The 19176-nt window shown below is 39.8% G+C and overlaps 1 protein-coding gene across 1 annotated transcript; it reads left to right on the top strand.

Moving 5' to 3' along the window:
• The first annotated feature begins 1434 nt into the window (after nt 1-1434).
• On the top strand, nt 1435-18237 carry LOC110486116 (membrane-spanning 4-domains subfamily A member 4A). Its single transcript, XM_021557483.3, has 7 exons — nt 1435-3185; nt 3314-3430; nt 3805-3861; nt 4158-4322; nt 4629-4751; nt 7765-7854; nt 17560-18237. Exons 1-7 carry the CDS (start codon nt 3024-3026, stop codon nt 17653-17655), a joined length of 810 nt encoding a protein of 269 aa, XP_021413158.2. The 5' UTR covers nt 1435-3023; the 3' UTR covers nt 17656-18237.
• Nucleotides 18238-19176: the final 939 nt, after the last annotated feature.

Here is a 19176-nt window from a genome sequence, read left to right as displayed (position 1 = left end):
AAGTAATACTAAGTGTATGTTGTGTACTAACAAATAGTTACAGTATATCAACTACTCGGTCTTAAACAAAATTATGGTTTGTCTCTTATCTGCAAATCATTCAATTATGTAATAGTTTGTACATCTCAATTGTTATATTGCTTACGGTATATAGGTCTCTGTTAGAGGAATTTAACTCCTATATGTTCATTAACCAATTCAATTAAAACACTGTCCGTTTCTAAGAATTTGTAAGATACTTATTTGCATAAAATGGACAGAGGCCAGTCTCAAAATTAATCAGCGTTTATTTCCCGAGAGCTCTGGTCATAATATCATGTACATTTTTTTGTATACCTCACATTTCATCATAAATTTCGTCCAAAACGTTCAGTAATAGACCCAAGTGATTCCAGTTGAAATTGTGAGGGTTGTCTTGTTTGTGCAATGCGCTGCTTGTGTGTTGGTATATTGTCATCAAAAGTGGATTCTCGTGATTGTATTTTCCTTCCTTTTTAGACCACATACAGTGAATTCGGAAATTATTCAGAGCCTTCACTTTTTACACATTTTGTTACGTTACAGCCTTATTCTAAAATGTATTAAATAAAACATGTTGCTCATCAATCTACAGACAGTGCCCCATAATGACAAAGTGAAAACATCTTTTTAGATATACCGTATTTACATAAGAATTCAGACCCTTTTCTATGAGACTCAAAATTTAGCTCAAGTGCATTCTGTTTCCATTGATACTTTTTTAGATTCTTCTACAACTTGATTGGACATGATTTGGAAAGGCACACACCTGTCTATATAAGGTCCCACAGTTGACAGTGCATGTCAGAGCAAAAACTAAGCCATGAGGTCGAAGGAATTGTCCGTATAGCTTCGAGACAGGATTGTTTCGAGGCACAGATCTGGGGAAGGGTATCAAAACATTTCTGCAGCTTTGAAGCTCCCCAAGAACACATTGTCCTTCATCATTCTTAAATAGAATAATTTTGGAACCATCAAGAGTTTTCCTAGAGCTGGCCGCCTGGCCAAACTGAGCAATTGGGGGAGAATTGCCTTGGTTAGGGAGGTGACCAAGAACGAGATGGTCACTCTGACAGAGCTCCAGAGCTCCTCCGTGGAGATGTGAGAACCTTCCAGAAGGACAACCATCTCTGCAGCACTCCACCAATCAGGCCTTTATGGTAGAGTGGCCAGACGGAAGCCACATGACAGTCCACTTGGAGTTTGCCAAAAGGCACCTAAAGGACTCTCAGGCCATGAGAAACAAGATTTTCTGGTGTAATGAAACCATGATTGAACACTTTGTTCTGAATGCCAAGCATCACGTCTGGAGGAAAGCAGGCACCACTCATCACCTGGCCAATACAGCCCTACGGTGAAGCATGGTGGTGGCAGCATCATGCTGTGGGGATGATTTTCAAGGGCAGGAACTGGGAGATTAGTCAGGATCAAGAGAAAGATGAACAGAGCACAGTACAGAGAGATCCTTGAAGAAAACCTGCTCCAGAGCGCTCAGGACTTCAGACTGAGGCAAAGGTTCACCTTCCAACAGGAAAACAACCCTCAGCACACAGCCAAGACCACACAGGAGTGGCTTCGGGACAAGTCTCTGAATGTCCTTGAGTGGCCCAGCCAGAGCTTGGACTTGAACCAGATCTACAACAACCAACTTGACAAAGCTTGTACAATCTAGATGTGCAAATATCTTAGAGACTTACCCAGAAAGACTCACAGCTGTAATCGCTGCCAAAGGTGACTCTAACATGTATTGAGTCAGGGGTGTGAATACTTATGTAAATGAGATATTTCTGTATTTAATTTACAATCATTTTGCAAACATAAAAAAAAAAACATGTATTCACTTTGTCATTGTGTGTTGATGGGTGAGAAAGGTGGAATAAGGGGTAGGATTACTTTTTGAAGCCAATGTATACTTTAACTGTCTGTTACTGTACATGCAATATGCTTTGTGAACTTCGCTGGACAGAGTTTGCTATCTGGTTTTGTAATAAAACAAATGTGTGGTTGAATTCACTGGCTTCCCTGGTGATTTTACCCACGCACTGCTACTGCTAAAACTAAACTGAAACTAAATAACATAAATTGAAATAGTAATGTTTTTATCAAACAGAACATTTATAGAAACTCTAAAAGCAAACTGAAACTTAACTGAATTTCAAAGAAAAATAAAAAAAATGAATAGAATTAAAAACTAATAACTAACATAACCTTGGAAAAGAGAGAAAGAGAGGCAGAGACAGGAGGAGAGGAAGAAAGGGGAGAAGAGGATAAGGGGACAATAGGAAGAAAGATGAGGAGAGGAAGAGAGACAAAGAGAAGAAGAGGAAGAGAGAGGAGGAGAGGAAGGGAGGGGTGCAGGAATAGACATGAAGAGCTTATATGATATCTCAGCATTTATATACACTCCACTTTTACTAAGCTCTTTTCTGTTTGTCATGCTTATCTAATGCCCATTCACCAATAATTCAACATTCACTATTATTTCACCTACTTCTTCTTTCACCTACTTCCTACTTCTTCTTTAATTCAGGATGTCTCCCCACAGAGGAGCAACGTCTTTGGTTAAATTAAATTACTTTATTATACCACACCATGAAGATGATTGCCTCTACAGCAGGGAACAAAAGAAATGTATACACTTCCATGCTATGTAACATGAAATAGAAACTTATACACCCTTTCATGGAAGTGTATGAGTTTCTTGTATAGCCTGTGTTCTATAGGCAAACAACTTCAAGCCCATGATGGGAAGTTATGCTAATACAGAAGGAACTAAATGTCGCTCAAGTTATTCAAGTAAACAGACAATACAGCAACCACAATGGGGAGAGTTCAAAGTCTAATGAGTGGCAGACACACACCTATTATGCATGACAGTCCCAAGTAAATGATTATCTGGAAGTCCCAGGTAGAGTATAAACTTTACATAAGGCTCATCAACACACCACTGACCAGCCGTATCACCTCTTACTGTACTACAAACAGCCTTCTCTCCTCTGTGAAAGATGTCCAGCTCTGTAACAACCACCACTAACGGGGTGGTGGTCATCACCCATGTACACCCCATTGGCAACGGGATGGGGGTCGCTTCTGCCCCTCACTGTTTGGGACAGACGGTTTCCTCAGTGCTGGGAAGTTTCCGGGCAGGGCAACCAAAAGCGCTGGGGGTAAGAATTTCTGTTGTACATCATTTGAAAATTAATTTGAAGTTTAAAAAAAAAGACAATTTTAGTTGAAGGTACTGGAAGAAAATAAAAATTAATTTCCTGCTTTGTACTTTGTTTTTCTCTCACAGACCATACAGATCATGGTTGGTTTGATGATGCTGTTGACAGGAATCGTGATGGCTACAGGACCACAAGTAGACAATATTGGAGTAATCAGCGGAATATTTGTCTGGGGATCTATCATTGTGAGTGAGCTGTTCTGTCTAACAATCCTACCTTACATTTCCTGTCTCTCTTGATGCAAACAAAACATCCTAATAATTGAATAATGTCACAATTTGAAAATAAATGCATTAAAAACAAATGTCAAAATATTTTTAAAAAAATGTATGGTAATGCTTTATAACGAATTACTTAACTAATGACTTTTATCGCTGTATATGTATTTGGCTAGGCCTATGCCATTTATACACTCCGTTTGTATTGACTTCTATGGAAGTAATTAAACTTGAATTTGAACTTTGGTCATACTGTACACTACTTTTGTAGTGTACTGTGTAGAGAATAGGGTGCCATTTGGGACGCACCCTTGTATAACAACTTCCTTGTTCCTTCTCAGTATGTCATTGCAGGCTCTCTAACTGTTGCTGCTGACAACAATTTGAACACATGTCTGGTCAGTATCAACAATTTTTTTCCCTCAATAAAGTTCAGGCTTTTGATTTATAAAGTTCCACTCTATTTCAAAACAGAATCTACTTTATATATAGGCCCTCATTTTTCCGTTCAACCTGCTTGTTTTCCTCCCACAAACACAAGCAGTGGGGTGGGCACTGGCGATTCAACAACTGCAGATTGCACCTTTAATAGACATGTAATAATGATTGTCAACACACTGTATTCTATATTGTATTTCATTCTTCACAACCAATCATTCATCCCCATGTCCTCTTTCTGCTCTCTGTCCCTTAGGTAAAAGGCTCCCTTGGAATGAATGTTGTCGCCACGGTTATTGCTCTTACTGGCACCATTCTGCATTCTTTGGACAGTGCTGGGATCTTCTTTTACAACTACTACTGTGACTATCCAGACTATCCTTCATACTACCCTCCATCCTTTGTCTGCCAACAATATTGGGTATATACCAAATGCTTATTCCTTTGGTCAGGAGATATTTGTAAATCGGTAAAGGGGGATTTATCATCTATAATTGTATTGCTAGACATACTGTTGAATGTTTTTTATTTGTTTAAATTATACACCATCTGTAGCATTTGTGACATCTCCAACATGCAAGCAATAGTGAATTAGATGCTATTGAGTTAATTTATACTTCTTGTTAGCCCACGCTGAAACAGGAGTCAAAGTTTAATTGTACATAATTGCTCCAAAATGGCAGGGTAGTCTAGTCATCTGCTGTTTCCTGTTCCTCTCTGTCTATAGATCAGGTCACAGGGAATTTCAGGTGTTTTGCTTGTTTTCTCCATGCTGGAGTTCATAGTGTCCATCTGTGTCTCGTCATTCGCCTGCAGAGCTGTCTGCCAGTGCTGCCGTTCCAACCCTGAGGTGAGTCTATGGACATAGATTTCTGTCAAAATGCGGTACAAGATTTAAACCGAAATCTAGCTCCGAATACAGTTGTGGTCCCGAAATTATCGACACCCTTGATAAAAAAAGGGGCAAAAATGACTGTATAAAATAAATCATTCAATACTGAGCTACATTGTATGCAACCAAAATGTATACTAATACAATTGCTTAGAGAAAGAGATTTTGCTTAACAAGTGGGGTTTTTTTTCAAAAGGTATGGGTCAAAATGAATGACACCCCTGTTTTCAATACCTCACTGTGCAAGGATAACAGCACTTACACTATTTCTAAAATGTTTTATGATTTGGAGACCACACTATGAGGGATCTTAGACCATTCCTCTGTACAGAATCCTTCCAGATCATTGATATCCTTTGTCTGCGCTTATGGTATGGGGTTCTCTAAATAGCTCTATGTTCATGTCATCTGACCAAATCACAGTGTCCAATCCAAGTGCCAATGTTGTTTAGTAAACTCCAGGCATTGGTTGGGTGACATGAAAATAGCTTTGGCCACGCACACCAGTCTGGCACCGAAATGAGAATGCACAGAAAATAACCCCATATCTACCATAAAATATGGTGGTGGGTCTTTGATGTTATGGGGTTAATGTTCTTTCACTGGTCCTGGGCCCCTTGTTAAGGTCAATGGCATCATGAACTTTAGCCAGTGTAGGAGCCAATTTGGGTGCATCTTATATTATGGTATTATTTGGGCAATTACACTCCCGACCACTAGGGGACAATAGAACCAATGGTGTGTATAACCCCTGGTTGACTGACAGGGGGCACTGTATTGAAGCCACCGAGCACAGCCATCTTGGCAGTGTGCGGACGTGGGAGAGCTCACGGTTCTCACTTTTGTTATGACCATTTGCTGCCAACACAGCGGCCGTGAGCTCAAACCTAGGAAGGATTTCTGATTCATGGGAGCAACTCTCTCTTTTCCCAGCATGAATGAAAGATGTACAGTACCAGTTTGAGATGTTTTTCAGAATCATTGAAGAGAAAAGTATGGTCCATCCCATTGAGTATTTCACCACAACCTCACATGCCATGTCTTTAAATATGCATATAGATGGATTAAAAGTAAACTTACATTGTAAAACTTCTGGCTACCAACTTTCTAACTCCATCTATAATTTTTGGACTTTATAGCACTCCCAGAAGACATGAATTATTGAGTCATTGCTAGTTGTACACTTAAGTCCTGAACAGTCATTCTTAAAATTACTTTTTATCTCATGGTAACTGCCAGGAAGTTTGAAAATACAGGCTGAGTGAGAGGGAGCTTATATTCTTGAGCTCGCCTTGACTGACAGCTCTTTGAAACTCCTATGTCAAGTAAATTGGATTCAGTGAGCAGTTTTGCAGTAAAATAATCTCAAGCAAAGCAACTCAAAGCAACTCAAACAACATTGAAATTGCATCAAAGATAACATTGTTTTTATGCGTCTTCCGTTTAGCATGTCTCTTGTGATGCGGTTTACAGCAGCATTGGTGGATGTGTTGATTAGTTATGTTCCAACACTCCCTTCGTCTTGTGTCAATATCAGTTCATCTTAAATCTTCATCTAAAAGTTGTATATTTTTATTACCTATCATACATGTGAATCCTTTTCTGAGTCAAATAAGATTCCCTCAACATTTCTTTGATGTCCAAAAGATTTCAGATAGAAATTTAGTGTATTGAACTTTTCAATTGCATGTATTTGAAAACGTCTACATTAGTCAGTCTAAAATTGCTTTTTAATTCTGTAATGGAAATCATTTTATTTCCTATGCCTTTAGTTTTCCATGGGGCCAATTTATCAGTGAACTCTGAAAAGCTATCCAAGGATTGTTCCATAGGGTTGTGTTTTTAGGGAGTGATATTGGTTCTTTTAGTATGCATTTCATTTTCTTCAATATTGTTAGTGTTCTTAACTATAAAATTGTTAATGTTCTTCTTTATCCTTCGAAAATAGACTTGTGAAAAGATTCTGATGATTAGCATGCACAACTTCAATATGTGCCCATTGTTCTTCTTTAGTGCACTTAACAATATGTTGCAAGTAAAAGCCTTGTGTGGCGAGTTGATACAATTCCAAGTCTGGAAGGTTAAAACAACCCTCAGACTTTGGAAGATGTCAAACTTTCCTTTTTATTCTATGAGTTTTATTTACCCATAAATTCTGTCATGGTAAGTATACTTTTTTAAAGAATGTCTTCGGTGGGGTAATTGGTATTACCGAGAATAAATATAAAAACAAAGAAATTGTTATTTGGCCACAAACTCAACATTTTGCAATGTCTATCTCAGTCTCCGGGATTTAAAATCCATTGAAAACATGTGGGTTGAATTGAATAGGGCAGTCCATAAATGCAGACTAAGGATCTCGAAGGATCTGGAAGGATTCTGTTTGAAGGAGTTGTCTTTGTGAGATAATGTCTAGATGCTTTTTATAGTGGAGATCAAGTTTATAAATTGCTTGGCTGGGCTGATGAGACAGTGGATTGCACAGTCAGATGGAACAGAGTAAATAGGCATTTTAACAGCATAGATTTAGCCAGTGGTAACTTGTGGAATAGACAAGTTGGAATGCAATTTTAACCAATCACCATTCAAGATTAGACCCACCCGTTGTATAATTCACAATAGCAGCACTTACAGTTGACCAGGGCAGAAATTTGACTAACTGACTTCTTGGTTCTTGGAAAGGTGGCATCCTGACCGTGCCACGTTGAAAGTCACTGAGCTCTTCAGTAAGGCCAGTCTACTGCCAATGTTTGTTTATGGAGATTGCATGACCGTGTGCTCGATTTTATACACCTGTCAGCAACAGGTGTGTCTGAAATAGCTGAATCAACTCATTTGAATGGGTGTCCACATACTTGTGTCTATATAGTGTTTATTCTGCAACTGTAAGAGCGCTGAGCAGTCATGACACCTGTATATTTGATCAGCAATTTATATAAACGGACTTCAAATGTACATGTCTGTCTTTTAGCAAGTGTTCGTCATTGGGAATCAAATACCGGTACCTCATGGCTGCATGACTCCAAGCAACGCACCTTTCCCTCCTCAGAACAACTACGAGGTAAGACATATTTGGAGGTTGATTTGCAGGGTTCCATATAAAATAGGCTGCTCATTATCTTATAATTAAAATTTAGAATATCTCAACAGTGTCCTAGTTACTCTGGAGTAATTAAAAAAAACTTCTACTGCAAAAACTTCAATTCAAAATGTGCAATCAAAACATTGGTCACTGTATAAAATTCTGTGGGGCTGTACATGCGAACATTCAAAAAATGTTAGTTTAAGCATCGGCCAAATAAAATCATTGACGTAGTTGCACGTGATCAAAGGCTACATGTGAGCTGTTCCCGTCACATAACCTGGTACATTTAGCTCTATGCTAAACTCACCAGGTGGTCGTGATTATATCCAGTTGAAATTCCATATAAGCTAATTAAAATCGTTGACGTAGTTAGAAGCGATAGAACCAATGGTGTGTTTAACCCCCGTATTCAATCCACCGGGCAAAGCCATCTTGACACTCCTGCTCCAATGTAAAAAATTATTTTGGAAGCTAAAGAAATGCATTTATTAATGTCAACATTCGTTTTTGACACGTTTATTATATTAGACACCTTAATGCATACTTTCAAATATTATATTATGTGAGCTAAAAATAAACATTTGTAAATATATAAAAATTTTCATTAAAGTATTTTTTTAGAGTAATGTTACTGTCCCCCCTACAACAACATGTGTAATTTTGTCCTTGAAACATTTAATTGAAATACTGTATAATTCCATTCATTCGTATTGAGGACTGCTCCTAATGGAGAGTGCCAATACCGCTGATCGGTGGTGTGAAAGCTCTGTGGCCAATACAATGCACCAGCAATCCAAGGTTTATATACATCATTGTATAGAACACTTTTCCAACACCTTAACAGTCAAATGGCACCATCTGCTAATCAAAGCTACTAAAAAGCACACATTTTCAACTGAACGATTAATCCTGGGGATTTTTGTCATTTGCGACTTTATCATTTTTACCTAACCTTAGCTCATGAGAATCCAAGCCCATACAGCCATAGGTTTCTAATTTGAACAATTGACCACAGCATGGCCAACAGGTTAAACTTTCCAGATACCCTGTCTAACCGTTAATAATCACTAGCATGCAATACGGTTTTGGAAACCTCTGAAATTCTATTTTCATATCACCCCAAAATTATTTTACAAATACAAAAGACACACTTACTCTGCGCCGCTTTAACACAGATTCCTACTGAGGTGTTGCACTTCCTGCGCTAATGGAAACTCAGAAGGAAACAAAGAAACGCGTTGGTTCAAAGCTTCAGGGTAAACTCCAAGGCATTTTTTACTCAAATATTTATAGTAAGTTGAACTCAAAAGTCATTATTCATTAAAGTCATTAAAGTCATTATTATTAAAATATTGATGTGGTACTGACTTAAAACTAAATGAGAAGTAATACCAACTCAATTTTTTAAGTTATAACTTTTTCCCCAGCATGCTCCACTGCAGGTAGATTTTTGGGGAATTGTGTTAAATAGCAGTTTTTTTCTTCTAATTTATCTAGGCAAGTCAGTTAAGAACCAATTCTTATTTACAATGACTGCCTAGGAACAGGGGTTAACTGCCTTGTTCAGGGGTAGAACGACAGATTGTTTAAGCTGTCAACTCAGGGATTCGATCTAATAACGTTTGTGTTACTGGCCCAACGCTCTAACCACTAGGCTACCTGCCGCACCAATGCATGTACATTTAGTGATTAATTGATTCAACTTATGATACACAAAGATAAATAACATACATTTTTCGAAACTAATCGAATCATTTAGTTAGATTTTTTTGCTCCCATTACTGAAATGGTTGTTCTAGTTTATTAAATGGCTTAGGTTGACTCCTCACACTGTTCCTAACCCTGGTAGTCATTATGAATTCAGGTTGGGGGTGAATCAAACGTTAAGCTGCTGGATAGCATAACTCTGGCTGGATTCTATTAAGAATTACACAGTCAGTCAGCATAATGTGACTAGCAGGTAGGGTTGCAAAATGTCCCAGTTTTTCCAGAAATCTCGGTTGTAAGATTCCTGGAAATCCTTCAACCAGGATCTGGGAATTTTGTTAAAGTTACTGTAATTTTTCAACCTTACTTGCAGGCCTGATGTGGCCTTTAAGCCATTTGTTTCAGGACACTGAAATAGGGTAAAGCTTGGCCTCAAAATAAGGCCTTATGAGATTTATAATGTGTTTTCATTCAGTTTAATTATAATGATAACATTTGCGTAGGAACTCACTTGGTGAAGGGTTACCAGGACACATACTCAGAGCATGCGCTGACCGGCTGGCAAGTGTCTTGAATGACATTTTCAAACTCTCCCTGACCCAGTATGTAATACATACATGTTCCAAGCAGACCACCATAGTCCCTGTGCCCAAGAAGGCCACGCTAACCTGTCTAAATTACATTCATATATGTAGCCATGAAATGCATTGAAAGGCTGGTCAAGGCTCACATCAACACCATTATCCCAGACACCCTGGACCCACTTCAATTCGCATACCGCCCCAACATATACCCAGATGACGTAATCTCTTTTGGACTCCACACTGCCCTCTCCCACCTGGACAAGAGGAACACCTATAGTACCAGTCAAAGGTTTGGACACACCTACTCATTCAAGGATTTTTCATAATTTTTACTATTTTCTACATAGTGAAGACATCAAACTATGAAATAGCACACATGGAATCATGTAGTAACCAAAAAAGTGTTTAAAAAATCCAAATACATTTCAGATTCTTTGAATTAGCCACCCCTTGCCTTGTTGACAGCTTTGCACACTCTTGGCATTCTCTCAGCCAGCTTCACCTGGAAAGCTTTTCCAACAGTCTTGAAGGACTTCCCAGATATTCTAAGCACTTGTTGGCTGCTTTTCTTTCCCTCTGCGGTACAACTCATCCCAAATCATCTCAATTGGGTTGAGGTCGGGTGGTCTAGATGCCAGGTCATCTGATGCAGCACTCCATCACTCTCCTTCTTGGTTAAATAGCCCTTACACAGCTGTGTGTTTTGGGTCCATTGTCCTGTTGAAAAACAAATGATAGTCCCACTAAGCACAAACCAGATGGAATGGCGTATCGCTGCACAATGCTGTGTTAGCCATCCTTTTTAAGTGTGCCTTGAATTACAAATAAATCACAGGCCGTGTAACCAGCAAAGCACCCCCACACCATCCCACCTTCTCCTCTATGCTTCATGGTGGGAACCGCACATGCGGAATTCATCCATTCATCTACTCTGTGTTTCATAAAGACGAGAACCAAAAATCTCAAAAGTCTAATGTCCATTGCTCTTATTTCTTGGCCCAAGCAAGTCCCTTATTATAATTGATGTCCTTTAGTAGGGGTTTCTTTGCAGCAATTCAACCATAAAGACCTGATTCACGCAGTCTCCTCTGAACAGTTGATGTTGAGATGTGTCAGTTACTTGAACTCTGTGAAGCATTTATTTGGGCTGCAATTTCTCCTTGGGAAATGTCAGAATAATAGCAGAGAATGATTTATTTCTGCTTTTATTTATTTCATCATTCCCAGTTGGTCAGAAGTTTACATACACTCCATTAGTATTTGGTAGCATTGCCTTTAAATTTACTTGGGTCAAACGTTTTGGGTAGCCTTCCACAAGCTTCCCACAATAAGTTGGGTGAATTTAGGCCCATTCCTCCTGACAGAGCTGGTGTAACTGAGTCAGGTTTGTAGGCCTCTAGCTCGCACACGCTTTTTCAGTTCTGCCCACAGATTTTCTATGGGATTGAGGTCAGGGCTTTGTGATGGCCACTCCAAAACCTTGGCTTTGTTGTCCTTAAGCCATTTTGCCACAACTTTGGGGTCATTGTCCATTTGGAAGACCCATTTGCGACCAAACTGATGTCTTGAGATGTTGCTTCAATATATCCACATCATTTTCCTTCCTCATGATGACACCTATTTTGTGAAGTGCACCAGTCCCACTTGCAGCAAAGCACCCCACAACATGATGCTGCCCCCCCCGTGCATCACGGTTGGGATGGTGTTCTTCAGCTTGCAAGCTTCCCCCATTTTCCTCCAAACTTAACGATGGTCATTATAGCCAAACAGTTCTATTTTTGTTTCATCAGACCAGAGGACATTTCTCCAAAAAGTACGATCTTTGTCCGAATGTGCAGTTGCAAACCGTAGTCTGGCTTTTTTATGACGGTTTTGGAGCTGTTTAAAGGCACAGTCAACTTAGTGTATGTAAACTTCTGACCCACTGGAATTGTGATACAGTTAATTAATTATAAGTGAAATAATCTGTTTAAACAATTGTTGGAAAAATTACTTGTGTCATGCACAAAGTAGATGTGCTAACCAACTTGCCAAAACTATAGTTTGTTAACAAGAAATTTGTGGAGTGTTTGAAAAACGGGTTTTAATGACTCCAACCTAAGTGTATGTAAACTTCCAACTTCAACTGTACATACCTCTCCACATTGATCTGTTACTGGTACTCCCTGTATTTAGCTCCATTATTGTGTATTTGTTGTATTTTTTATGTAATTTTTAAACTCTGCACTATTGGGAGGGGCTCGTAAGCAAGCATTTCAAGGGGTACAGTTGTATTCCGTGCATATGTCGTGGAGAATCGTTTAAAAATACACTGCTCAAAAAAATAAAGGGAACACTAAAATAACACATCCTAGTTCTGAATGAATGATATATTCTTATTAAATACTTTCTTCTTTACATAGTTGAATGTGCTGACAACAAAATTACACAAAATGTATCAATGGAAATCAAATTTATCAACCCATGGAGGTCTGGATTTGGAGTCACACTCAAAATTAAAGTGGAAAACCACACTACAGGCTAATCCAACTTTGATGTCCTTAAAACAAGTCAAAATGAGGCTCAGTAGTGTGTGGCCTCCACGTGCCTGTATGACCTCCCTACAACGCCTGGGCATGCTCCTGATGAGGTGGCGGATGGTCTCCTGAGGGATCTCCTCCCAGACCTGGACTAAAGCATCCGCCAACTCCTGGACAGTCTGTGGTGCAACGTGGCATTGGTGGATGGAGCGAGACATGATGTCCCAGATGTGCTCAATTGGATTCAGGTCTGGGGAACGGGCGGGCCAGTCCATAGCATCAATGCCTTCCTCTTGCAGGAACTGCTGACACCCTCCAGCCACATGAGGTCTAGCATTGTCTTGCATTAGGAGGAACCCAGGGCCAATCGCACCAGCATATGGTCTCACAAGGGGTCTGAGGATCTCATCTCGGTACCTAATGGCAGTCAGGCTACCTCTGGCGAGCACATGGAGGGCTGTGCGGCCCCCCAAAGAAATGCCACCCCACACCATGACTGACAACATCCGCCAAACTGGAGGATGTTGCAGGGAGCAAAACGTTCTCCATGGCGTCTCCAGACTCTGTCACGTCTGTCACATGTGCTCAGTGTGAACCTGCTTTCATCTGTGAAGAGCACAGGGCGCCAGTGGCGAATTTGCCAATCTTGTTGTTCTCTGGCAAATGCCAAACGTCCTGCACGGTGTTGGGCTGTAAGCACAACCCCCACCTGTGGACGTCTGGCCCTCATACCACCCTCATGGAGTCTGTTTCTGACCGTTTGAGCAGACACATGCACATTTGTGGCCTGCTGGAGGTCATTTTGCAGGGCTCTGGCAGTGCTCCTCCTGCTCCTCCTTGCACAAAGGCGGAGGTAGCTGTCCTGCTGCTGCGTTTTTGCCCTCCTACGGCCTCCTCCACGTCTCCTGATGTACTGGCCTGTCTCCTGGTTACGCCTCCATGCTCTGGACACTACGCTGACAGACACAGCAAACCTTCTTGCCACAGCTCGCATTGATGTGCCATCCTGGATGAGCTGCACTACCTGAGCCACTTGTGTGGGTAGTAGACTGCGTCTCAGGCTACCACTAGAGTGAAAGCACCACCAGCATTCAAAAGTGACCAAAACATCAGCCAGGAAGCATAGGAACTGAGAAGTGGTCTGTGGTTACCACCTGCAGAACCACTCCTTTATTGGGGGTGTCTTGCTAATTGCCTATAATTTTCACCTGTTGTCTATTCCATTTGCACAACAGCATGTGAAATGTATTGTCAATCAGTGTTGCTTCCTAAGTGGACAGTTTGATTTCACAGAAGTGTGATTGACTTGGAGTTACATTGTGTTGTTTAAGTATTCCCTTTATTTTTTGGAGCAGTGTATAAACTTACAAGAACTTGTGAATTCAATACAGGCTTTTAATACAAACATATCAGAAGCCTAGATGGTCCGCGGAACACATACTTTCCCAGAGCACTGGCTCTGTATTTATACACACACAGCATATGAGTCCATTCCACATGTTAATGAAGTTACTTCCCTCAGGTCATCTGCCACCATTATCTCTCAGTCCAGGCTTCCTGCTTGTTCATGCCCAATAACACCTGTATCCACTCTTGATTAGATTACAATGGTGGCAGGACCCTCTCGTGTCCTAAAATTAATCATGTCTATCTTACCCTAAGCACTTATGGACTTTACCCTAAGCACTGATGTCCTTTACCCTAAGCACTTATGTTTGTTCCTCTCTATCTAATCTGTATAATGGTATCCTGCTCTTTTCATAATATATCATGTATTTAAGTGTCACCTCCTCCTCCTTGCCCTAAGCCCTTATGCACTTTAAGGCACGTACGGCTTCGGTTATTACACTTACAGTGCCTTGCGAAAGTATTCGGCCCCCTTGAACTTTGCGACCTTTTGCCACATTTCAGGCTTCAAACATAAAGATATAAAACTGTATTTTTTTGTGAAGAATCAACAACAAGTGGGACATAATCATGAAGTGGAACGACATTTATTGGATATTTCAAACTTTTTTAACAAATCAAAAACTGAAAAATTGGGCGTGCAAAATTATTCCGCCCCTTTACTTTCAGTGCAGCAAACTCTCTCTAGAAGTTCAGTGAGGATCTCTGAATGATCCAATGTTGACCTAAATGACTAATGATGATAAATACAATCCACCTGTGTGTAATCAAGTCTCTGTATAAATGCACCTGCACTGTGATAGTCTCAGAGGTCCGTTAAAAGCGCAGAGAGAATCATGAAGAACAAGGAACACACCAGGCAGGTCCAAGATACTGTTGTGAAGAAGTTTAAAGCCGAATTTGGATACAAAAAGATTTCCCAAGCTTTAAACATCCCAAGGAGCACTGTGCAAGCGATAATATTGAAATGGAAGGAGTATCAGACCACTGCAAATCTACCAAGACCTGGCCGTCCCTCTAAACTTTCAGCTCATACAAGGAGAAGACTGATCAGAGATGCAGCCAAGAGGCCCATGATCACTCTGGATGAACTGCAGAGATCTACAGCTGAGGTGGGAGACTCTGTCCATAGGACAACAATCAGTCGTATATTGCACAAATCTGGCCTTTATGGAAGAGTGGCAAGAAGAAAGCCATTTCTTAAAGATATCCATAAAAAGTGTTGTTTAAAGTTTGCCACAAGCCACCTGGGAGACACACCAAACATGTGGAAGAAGGTGCTCTGGTCAGATGAAACCAAAATGGAACTTTTTGGCAACAATGCAAAACGTTATGTTTGGCGTAAAAGCAACACAGCTCATCACACTGAACACACCATCCCCACTGTCAAACATGGTGGTGGCAGCATCATGGTTTGGGCCTGCTTTTCTTCAGCAGGGACAGGGAAGATGGTTAAAATTGATGGGAAGATGGATGGAGCCATATACAGGACCATTCTGGAAGAAAACCTGATGGAGTCTGCAAAAGACCTGAGACTGGGACGGAGATTTGTCTTCCAACAAGACAATGATCCAAAACATAAAGCAAAATCTACAATGGAATGGTTCAAAAATAAACATATCCAGGTGTTAGAATGGCCAAGTCAAAGTCCAGACCTGAATCCGATCGAGAATCTGTGGAAAGAACTGAAAACTGCTGTTCACAAATGCTCTCCATCCAACCTCACTGAGCTCGAGCTGTTTTGCAAGGAGGAATGGGAAAAAATGTCAGTCTCTCGATGTGCAAAACTGATAGAGACATACCCCAAGCGACTTACAGCTGTAATCGCAGCAAAAGGTGGCGCTACAAAGTATTAACTTAAGGGGGCTGAATAATTTTGCACGCCCAATTTTTCAGTTTTTGATTTGTTAAAAAAGTTTGAAATATCCAATAAATGTCGTTCCACTTCATGATTGTGTCCCACTTGTTGTTGATTCTTCACAAAAAAATATAGTTTTATATCTTTATGTTTGAAGCCTGAAATGTGGCAAAAGGTCGCAAAGTTCAAGGGGGCCGAATACTTTCGCAAGGCACTGTATGTCTGTTTAATCTTTGGTTTCCTGTCCACTTTCTGTTTGTGGTCTAATGTACACCTTTGCTCTACAGTGTTATGTTTGTCCCTATATGTACCGTTTGCTCCCACAAATGTGACAAATAAAGCGTTCAACACCATAGTGCACTCCAAGCTCATTACTAAGCTCAGGTCCCTGGGACTGAACACCACCCAGGTGGTAAGGGTAGGGAACAACACATCCGCCATGCTTACACTCAACACGGGGGCCCCTCAGGGGTGTGTGCTTTGTCCCCTCCTGTACTCACTTTTCACCCATAACTGCATGGCCACGCATGACTCCAATACCATCATCAAGTTTGCTGACGACACAGCGGTGGAAGGCCTGATCACCGACAACAATGAAACAGCCTATAAGAAGAAGGTCAGTGACCTGGCAGTCACCTCTATACCAGGCGCTGCTAGAAGAAGTCCCTAAACATAATCCAGACTGCATCCCAAGTCATAAACTGTTTTCTCTGTAACTGCACGGCAAGTGGTTTGAATGCACCAAGTCTGGAACCAACAGGACCTTGAAGGGCATCAACTCCCAAGCCATAAGACTGCTAAATAGTTAGGCCAGTTAGCTTTTTGGTTATCTGCATTTTGCACAAACTCTTTTGACTCATCACATACGCTGCTGATATTGATTATTATCTATCGTGTTGCCAAGTCACTTCACCCCTACCTATATGCACATATCTACCTCAATTACCTCATAACCCTGCACATCAACTCTGTACTGGTACCCCTCACATTTAGCCATGTTATCGTTACTCATTGTGTATTTATTCCTAATTTTATAATTTTTCTCTCTGCATTGTTGGGAATGCCCCGTAAATAAGCATTTCACTGTTAGTCTACACTTAAAGGAAGCATGTAACAAAACAAATTTGATTTGATTCTGTCCCCCTAACTATAAAAATACAAATAAATAATATATAACTATATATATAACTATATATATATATATATATATATATATATATATATATAAAATATATCACTTAAACTAAATAAAAACAAACAATAAAGGTCTGAAAACGAACTGAAGCTGAACTGAATTAAAAATAAACATTAAAAAACTGATATAACTTAAAAACTATTTAATAACAAGGATGTGATTATCATGCAATATTGACACTACAGGCTCAACCTAGTAAGTAAATACTGAGCATGTGTGCTGTAGCTTTTTTGTTAACATCTCTCTATTGTAGAATTTCTATCATAGGTTGCAACCCAAATGGCATCTTAATCCCTATATAGTGCACTACTTTAGGGTGCAGGCTTTGGTCAAAGGTAGAGCACTAAGTATAGGGAATAGGGTGCTATTTGGGACATATCTGTCCTATTATGTACTGTGTTGTTTCTACAGACTGTGATCTACCCAAAGGGTCCCGAGGGAGACGATATGGGAACAGGGTTTCAACAGAAACCCCTGCCTCCACAAAACACTGCTTTCATCCCTTGAGAATTGGGCTTCTGTGAATACATTCCTCTTTTTCTTGTTAAAATTGTGTTTTCTAGGGCTATTTTTCTGATCCAAGCCAGGCAATGGTTGGCACCACATCACTGATCTGAATCATTTGACAGTTCAATATTGATATTGAAGTATAATGTTTAGGTTACTATATATATGGTTTATTTTTTTTAATTTTTTTTTACTTCTTGTTTTTGTAATTTATCTTTTTATTGATATAAGTTAATTAGAATGTATTATATAAAAGTATAGTACATTTATCAACTAACATCAGCCACTGCTACATTACATTATATGATATTGAGGCATCACTTTCTTTTAATAACATGCAAATACATATTTAACTTAATGTCTTCAAACAAGTCTTGACTTAAACATTAAAAAACTGACAGAAGAAAATGTGAGTTGGGAGTCACTTTTATCTTTCATACTACGTAATTAATGACATTCATATTTTGGGTCTGAAAACATCCTGATAAGGAGGGAGTGGTGCTTGGGTGTTTACATTGGGCATTGGCCTATATCCTTTCTATCTTGAGTATGTGCAACATTAAACATCATGAACAGTCAAAATCATGTGTTTTGTTAAATTTGATGATTTTTTTTAGAAAGAAACCCTATCAAAGTATGATGACCAAATGATTGTTGCTTCTACAGTGCCACATTTGTGGGTTTTAAAGCATGAACTGTTTGTTTCAAATCCTGCCACAACATCTCAATTGGGATTAGGTCTGGATTTTGACTAGGCCATTCCAAAACTTAAAATGTGTTGCTTTTTAACCATTTTCATGTACTTGATTGTGTGTTTAGGATCATTGTCTTGCTGCATGACCCAGCTGCGCTTCAGCTTCAGCTCACAGACAGATGGCCTGACATTCTCCTGTAGAACTCTCTGATACAGAGCAAAATTCATGGTTCTTTCTATTAAGGAAAGTTGTCCAGGTCCTGAGGCAGCAAAGCATCCTCAAGAAGAGCTTTTGGGAATGTTTTGTTCTTTTGTCATATAATCCTCCTTTTAGAATATGTATACTTACCTGGAGTGACGTTTTATTACACGCATACTTACCCAGAGTGGCCTTTAAACATGCATAGTTACCTAATTACTTACCTGAAAAACTTACCTGATATCCAAACCGATGTGTAGACGGTATGTTGCTGTTCGTGAGAGGACCTTTGTGTAATCCTCTCTGCCGCTCCTGTTGAACAAAGTAAACACCATCAACATCAACAATAACCACAGCCATTCATCCCAAACAACATCAGCAATAACCACAACCATTCATCCCACCGCTCAAAAATCACAAACCACCACTCCCCCCATAGTATTCTGAAGAACAAGTTTTCATTCCCTACTTTCTATTTTGAATAATGTTTTTTACCCCTAACCCAAGACCCCTTAGCCTAAACTAGATCCGTATCCTATTTCCAACACTTCCCTTTAAACTAGCGTTTCTCAAAGTCGGTCCTCGGTACCCCAAGGCATGCAAGTTTAGTTTTTTTGCCCTAACACTA

The sequence above is a fragment of the Oncorhynchus mykiss genome, chromosome 13 (genome assembly GCF_057628025.1).
Source record: "Oncorhynchus mykiss isolate SJ-2025 chromosome 13, ASM5762802v1, whole genome shotgun sequence".
NCBI lineage: Eukaryota > Metazoa > Chordata > Actinopteri > Salmoniformes > Salmonidae > Oncorhynchus > Oncorhynchus mykiss.
Note: the sequence above shows the minus strand (reverse complement) of the source record. Positions and strands in the feature narration are given on the sequence as shown.